The sequence below is a fragment of the Syngnathus floridae genome, chromosome 2 (assembly GCF_059516105.1).
Source record: "Syngnathus floridae isolate MCC-2025c chromosome 2, RoL_Sflo_1.0, whole genome shotgun sequence".
Classification (NCBI taxonomy): Eukaryota; Metazoa; Chordata; class Actinopteri; order Syngnathiformes; family Syngnathidae; genus Syngnathus; species Syngnathus floridae.
Window position 1 is genome coordinate 11,202,859 of NC_142414.1, and position 6,567 is coordinate 11,209,425.

Below are 6,567 nucleotides of genomic sequence, written 5' to 3' on the forward strand. Positions count from 1 at the left end.
TGCTAGTTCTAAGTCCGGTTTTCCTGAGCTGAGCCGCTATATAAAAAAAGATTGATCTCGCGAGACAGAACGACATAAAACGAGACCTTGGTCAACGAATCAAAGCGTTGTTTATGTATTGTATTTTGAGGTGGCAAACTGCTAGTTTGCAAGTTACAAATCCCTTGTAGTATAGCAAGTGTCACTCGGCTGAAGGACGACATTATTGTGCTTTTTTAAGAGAGTTACTGCATCACAATTCAGTAACATTTGGTCACACGGCGTCTCCGTGTGCTTCAAGTGCTTCACCGTTTCACATGGCATCTCAAGCAGGCATGTCCGACACATTGGAGGTAATAACTTGCTCGTTTTTCAAGTCACGCAGATAAGGACCTTTGTGGGTTTTTTTTTTTTTTTTTTAGACACGATTCTAAGTGAAATGTCACCCCCCTCTGGTTAGCTGGCGAACGACAAATGGAGACTAAATCACGTCACGGGAGATCTGTTCTCGTGTCCCGTGGACGAGGCTGTAGCTCACTGCATTAGCGAGGACTGCCGCATGGGGGCAGGCATCGCAGTCATATTCAAGCGCAAGTTCGGAGGGGTCGAGGAGCTCAAGGCACAGAGTGAGTCAAGCCTGTATTTTTATGACAAATGATCTTACTCTTGAGGGGGATTCGGGAAGGATTTGACTCATAGCTTTTGTCCTATGTACTTAGATTCCCCCCCTGTAACAGTATCTTTATTTTATCCAATCAGAGAAGCTGGTGGGACAGTGTGCTGTACTGAAGAGAGGGAAACGTTTTGTGTACTATCTGGTAATAGTTGAACATGGCCGTGGACGTGTGTGCATTAGGAGATAAAAAAAGACATTTTCCCCCTGTGACCTCTTAGATCACCAAGAAGAAGGCGAGCCAAAAGCCAACCTATGACAATTTGAGACAGAGCTTGGAGGACATGAGAGCACACTGTATCCAACATGAAGTCACCAGAGTTTCCTTGCCTCGGTTTGAATTTATCTGTCACCCCCCCCCATCCCCCCACACACACACGCACACACACACACACAAAAATATAAGGTTAATCTCTCATAAATGACAGACAGACAGACAGATAAGATAACCCTAATTCGTCCCACATTGGGGTTATTTGAAATATGTCTCACAATTTTCATCAAAGATGTTTTCTGAAATGTCTTTTCATCAACGATCATTTGTGTCTCCCTCGCAGTATTGGCTGTGGCCTGGATCGACTCAATTGGGAAAGAGTTTCAGCGATGCTGGAAGAGATCTTTGAACCTGCACATATTTCTCTTACAGTCTACAGCCTCCCCGTGAAAAAAGAGACCTTGGTGATGAAGGAGAACACAAATAGATAATGTTTTGCAGTTCCTGTGTTTGAGTTTTTATAATAGTTGACCCTGATATTAAAGGATAAATGGCCTTTTTTTCTCTCTATAAGATCAATTGAACATCTGTTTGTGAGGTATTTTACAGTGGATGAAAAAAAGAATATGAACATGGAATCTCTTAAATTTTGGCATAAAATTGTCGTACTAAGTATAGTCTGGTCATCTAAATCATAAGACCAAACAAACAGTCTGTTTTTAAACTAATACAGAATAACGCAAACGTTTCAAGTTGCAATGATCAGGATGAATTTTGGAGCATACCTCTCGGCATAATTGTTGCGGTTTAGCAAGATTCCTGGCACATCAGATGTAATTAGCTTTCTTGAGGTCACACCACCACTTCTCAGTTTGAAGTCTGAACTTTGATCACCCTGCTTCTGATAGCATTCTGCTGTTGATTTACTTCTGTTTTGACTAATTGTCCTATTGCAACGAGCATCCTCTTTTGAGCTTCAACTTTTGAACAGATGGCCTCAAGTTTTTAAAATGTCTTTATCAACGTGTGAATTCGTTTTTATATCTATAGCCATTTGCATATGGCAAAATTAAAATGGTGCTTTTAAGAACATGTAACCTCAAATACTTCCATGTACACTAAAAGGACACGTTTCCTACCACAACATAAAAAAAATATTTTCCAAGGGACATCTGTCATTGCCCATTATGTATAGTACAGATTAAATTTGACACTGCGTCCATTTTTAAAAAATATTAAAGTCTGAAACTTATCTTAAAGTCACACAATCAAAACATCAAAACAGCTGATAGTGTTATTTTCGCTTTCTTACCTACATGATAGCGTAGTGTTTTCATGACTTGCTTATATGCTGATAAAGGTTTATGGCACCATAATAAATTTAGGTCGTATGTTTTACACATCCACTTCGAACAAAACAGAGTGCAGACTTTCAACAAGACCAAAGAGTTGTAAATTAAACAATACAAAGTTCACACACTGATAACTGATTCTGTGCCTATATGTGTAATAAATGTGGAAAGCGGTGAATAGAACCCACATGTTCTATCTAAAACTATTGATTCAGCATTTAAACCCCTGCACTGACCCTTCCCCAAGGTTGCTTTGAGTCCCACTCTGCCCTTCTGTTGTATGGTGTTCCACAGGGATCTATTTTGGGGCCCCTGCTGGTTTCATTGTATTTGCCTCATACAAAAACATGGCATTTCCTTCCACTGTTATGTGGATGACCATCAGATCTATGTGTCGCTGAGTAACCAGGATGCGTTCTCCTTATCAGACCATTCATAAACCTTCCTAGGGGATATCACGCTCCTGGAAGCTTCACAGGGAATCAATCCTTTTCTGTTGCCAGTCCTTCCCTCTGAAATAACCTCCCCTTAATTGTTAGGCAAGTTCCCTCACTGTTCATTTTTAAATCTAGATTTATTATTTGGCTATTGACTGCTACTGTATAGTCATTTCTTTCAATTGACTGTTTTAACTGTCTTTGTGGTTGTCCCATTGCTATACATGAATCCCTTTATTATAGTTGTACAGTAAAATAATAAGGCTGTATTCAGCGCCGCTGAAGGTCAGGACGATAAGGACACCATCAGAATGAAACTGAAATGTCAACATTCAGTAATAAACGTGAAAACTTTGAACTGAAATAGAACGTGGTGTGACAGTAAGTCACAAGACAGTAAGTGATAGGCACCATCAAAATGAAACTAATGAGTCCACTTTTAACTGGTCTGTGACAGGATATTTGTAATATATGTGCGAACTGAAACAATATAGGGTATGACAGTAAAGAATGTTGAAAAAATGTTGTGAGCGAATTTATTAACATAATAGTTTAACATTGTATGTCCGTAAGAATGGTGAAGTCTTCTTTGAAACATCACCTATAAGTTTTTACAATGGGAGCACTTCAGTGCTATCAAAGATTTATCCAATGTAATTTCTTTTATTGTCAGTGGGACCATCTCTTTTTGAAATATGAATAAACTGCCCAATTTCGTTGTATCTCACCATACAATGACGATAAATCTTATCTTAACTTGACGTCCAGCAGTGTCCCTGAATGGATTCTGTTGAACCATGAAGGTTATCTGGTGATATCAGCAGTGGCTTTCTATTGTGTATATTGTTTGCATTTGTATAAATACATATATTTTTATTACATCATCGATACAAAAACTATCACAGTACAAACAAAGCTCTGCCTTTCGGAGGAACTGGAAGAACATGAAACAGGTCATGCACATTTTGTATTATTCATCCAAATAAAAGTTCATATTGTCCATCTTCAAGAAACAACATCAAATTATAAGTGCTGCAAGATGGAGAGTTAGAGCACATGATGGTGCATTGATAAATTTTCATTGTCTCTCAGCAGCAAGCTCTCTTAGGATTCAGCGGTAACTCCATGCTGCTAGTAGCAAGCTCTCTGACCATCGGCGGTAAGTCCATGCTCTTCCTGCACAGGGGGCACGTCCCAAAATTCTCAAAGACCCTGATCGCACACGAGCGACACAAACAACAGTGGCCACAAGGGAGAGAGATGATGGCTTTCTTGCACAGGCATACCACACAGGTCGCTTCTTCAAAAGAGAAAGTACCGTGAGTTTCATCACAATCATGTCAATTGTTTTCCTGAAGACAGACTTCCCACCTGTATCAGAAACAGATGAGGGGAGACTCTGACGTGACCTCATGGTGAAACACATCAAGCGTTTCTCAGAGCCTGTCCATAAACGGACAAAAAGGTGGATTCTCATCAATGAGGTGGCTATTCAAATAACTACATAATTGGTGTTCATACTAAGGCCTGGGGGCTATTTGTGGTTCAACAGTATTGTAAATTGAACAAATGTCATGGCACATGTCATTTGCCTGCATTGTAATGACCTTTATTCTCATTCCATTTTCTGTATGTGACCCTTGGAAGAAAAAAATGTTTCAGGCTACATGGCCAACATGAGACTTACCCAAGAGAGTAATGGCGCATGTCTGTCCATAAAGGTCAAACATGGCCCACAGAGGCTGCCCGAGCGTCACTCCACCTAGTAGCTTGTGCTTCTGGACGTTCTGGTTGGAAACATACAAGCAGCCCGATCTTGACACCCAGAACTCAAACTCTGATCCTGCCTTGCAGAACTCCTCATGTATGGGAGCCACCCAGTGCCCGTGGGTGCCTTTACGGTCAGAGATGGCCACACTGGGCAGGGGCAGAGATCGGGAGTCTGGAGGAACGCTGGTTAAGCCCACTCTCATGGTTCCGTCCCATGAGGCAGAGGTGGCCTCGACTCGTAGCCGAATCCGCTCCTGGACGCTCACTGGACGATTGCTGAACAAAAGGCCGTTTTCGAAGCTGTTGTTTGATCTCTTTGCATGGCGACACCCTTGACTCAGGTGGACCTTGTCTCCTACGGCCCGGTGATGGAACGTCAGAAGACTGAGTCTTGGGAGACGACTCTTAGACTTAACATCTGCAAAGGAAAAATATGATGCATTATGCAACAAATGATTGGATACAACTCCAAATGTCACTTTCAAAAAGATCCATTATAAAATCTACAACTCCAATATGAAAATTAATAAAGTGGAGAAAAAAATGGTTCTTTGAAAACAGCACACAGTGTACTGCTACGTACTAAACCATAAAGTAGGAAAAATCCAACAACAGATCAATCAGATTCACTATCGACAAATAGTGCAGAATGTCAGAATAGAATTATCCCAACCCATAACTACCTAAAGGAAAATTATGAAAATAACGATGAGATTATCATTTGTGGAAGTTCATGCTGTCTTCATTTTTTGTTTACAATTTTTTTTGTTTATTATTTTTAAGAATTCTTTCAGCCAGACAGAGAAAGGTTTTACCTTTAAACTTTACATGTTTCATGTAAATGGTAAAATTTTTAAGAATCCTTAAAAATAGTAAATGAAGGGAATAATTAGCACTAATTCCAGCAACTCAAATGACAAAAGTCTGTCATGCTACTGATGATTTCAGGACCTCGTTTGTGGTGTCAAAAGACCTCATAGCTCTCTACTGCAAATTTTGAAAGCAGGAGGGTCAATCTGGGGAGAATAATGGGAAAACTTTCTGGGGACCCCAAACACATAGGGGGCCCCCGCAAAGCCCACCACCCCACAATTTAGAAATTAAAGCGGCATCATATGCTTTTCTTTTGTCCCCCTTAATGACTGTGTATAAAAGCTTCCTTTATTCAGTAATGTCCGTCTTGATCATGTTCTGTCTTTTCTTTGTGTTAATTGTACGGCACTATTTGCCTGGCGGATGGACATGCGATCAACACACCACTTTTCTCCCCAGTGACCGTGTCACATGTCCCTCCGCCCAGCAAAGCGGTGCCGCTCAACAGCGGTCCACAGCCTTTTTGCGATCAAGTCATCACAAAAATCACGAAAAAATCCATAGATATGCCGCACCAGACTACAAGCCGCAGGGTTCAAAACTTAAGCAAAAAGTGGCGGCTCATAGTCCGGAAATTACGGTATACATATTCAGAATATGTGCATTATTTCAACGGTCGTGCGTCATACTAGAAGTGTTTGTTTTGTTTACAATACTTGCCGCATGAGAGGAACAAAAAGCTAATGTGGAATGAAGTGATTAAAGGTTTTATTTTGAAGATGATGAAGAAAGACAAAAACAATGACACTAACACAGTTAAAAAAAAATACAACACAGTTTACATTTATCAAATTACATTCATTTTGATATGTGGTATAATGTATTTACTGAGATACAAATTCCAAACTCACCAGCTGTCTCAAGATCCATCATCATGTAGTTGTAGTTTGTAGACGAGTTCATCTGCTTTGGTGAAAGTGAAAGCGTGCAAGTGCATTTATACCATGAGTGCACGTGATTTCAAACAGTGAGCCAAACATCTGAAAGGTGGAGAAATGGAAAGAGAGGGAGATGATCGTGTGTGTTTGCGTGTGTGTGTGCGTGCGTGTGTGTGTGTGTTTACGTGCGTGTGTCCATGCACGTGGACTTGTGAAGTTTATAAACAGTTTAACAGCTCCTGCTTGTCACGTGCTGAGGATGTGAGTCAGATCATCTGAATCATTTCGAAACTGAAAGTGCGATAAGAAGTTTAAATGGTATCACTCGATTTAAAAAGTTACTCATTTACTATGTGTTATCAACATTGACTGTTTCTGTGAAGTACAGGGT

At 40.4% G+C, this 6,567-nt stretch overlaps 2 protein-coding genes across 3 annotated transcripts; one reads left to right on the plus strand and one right to left on the minus strand.

The window, feature by feature from the left end:
• The first annotated feature begins 65 nt into the window (after window positions 1–65).
• Window positions 66–1,445, plus strand: oard1 (O-acyl-ADP-ribose deacylase 1). The gene is made up of 5 exons (XM_088366335.1): window positions 66–332; window positions 440–605; window positions 739–797; window positions 874–986; window positions 1,210–1,445. Exons 1-5 carry the CDS (start codon window positions 297–299, stop codon window positions 1,355–1,357), a joined length of 522 nt encoding a protein of 173 aa, XP_088222461.1. The 5' UTR covers window positions 66–296; the 3' UTR covers window positions 1,358–1,445.
• A 1,718-nt stretch (window positions 1,446–3,163) lies between these two features.
• On the minus strand, window positions 3,164–6,308 carry LOC148401743 (E3 ubiquitin-protein ligase NEURL3-like). 2 transcript variants are annotated; one of them, XM_088366297.1, is made up of 4 exons: window positions 6,150–6,308; window positions 4,343–4,843; window positions 4,027–4,098; window positions 3,164–3,955 (listed from the first exon to the last, which is right to left on the minus strand). In XM_088366297.1, exons 1-4 carry the CDS (start codon window positions 6,199–6,201, stop codon window positions 3,744–3,746), a joined length of 837 nt encoding a protein of 278 aa, XP_088222423.1. In that variant the 5' UTR covers window positions 6,202–6,308; the 3' UTR covers window positions 3,164–3,743. The 2 variants fall into 2 exon arrangements, with proteins under 2 accessions (XP_088222423.1, XP_088222416.1); XM_088366290.1 differs by having other exon boundaries at window positions 3,164–4,098.
• Window positions 6,309–6,567: the final 259 nt, after the last annotated feature.

What these genes read in the sequence shown, in the direction of transcription:
- oard1 (XM_088366335.1), top strand. Translation starts at nt 297, where the DNA reads ATGGCATCTCAAGCAGGCATGTCCGACACATTGGAG. An exon ending in AACGTTTTGTGTACTATCTG is followed by an intron (nt 798 to 873) that starts GTAATAGTTGAA and finishes GTGACCTCTTAG; the next exon opens with ATCACCAAGAAGAAGGCGAG. An exon ending in ACCAGAGTTTCCTTGCCTCG is followed by an intron (nt 987 to 1,209) that starts GTTTGAATTTAT and finishes TCTCCCTCGCAG; the next exon opens with TATTGGCTGTGGCCTGGATC.
- LOC148401743 (XM_088366290.1), bottom strand. Translation starts at nt 6,201, where the DNA reads ATGAACTCGTCTACAAACTACAACTACATGATGATGGATCTTGAGACA. An exon ending in GATGGATCTTGAGACAGCTG is followed by an intron (nt 4,844 to 6,149) that starts GTGAGTTTGGAA and finishes TTTCCTTTGCAG; the next exon opens with ATGTTAAGTCTAAGAGTCGT. An exon ending in ATGCGCCATTACTCTCTTGG is followed by an intron (nt 4,099 to 4,342) that starts GTAAGTCTCATG and finishes GTTTATGGACAG; the next exon opens with GCTCTGAGAAACGCTTGATG.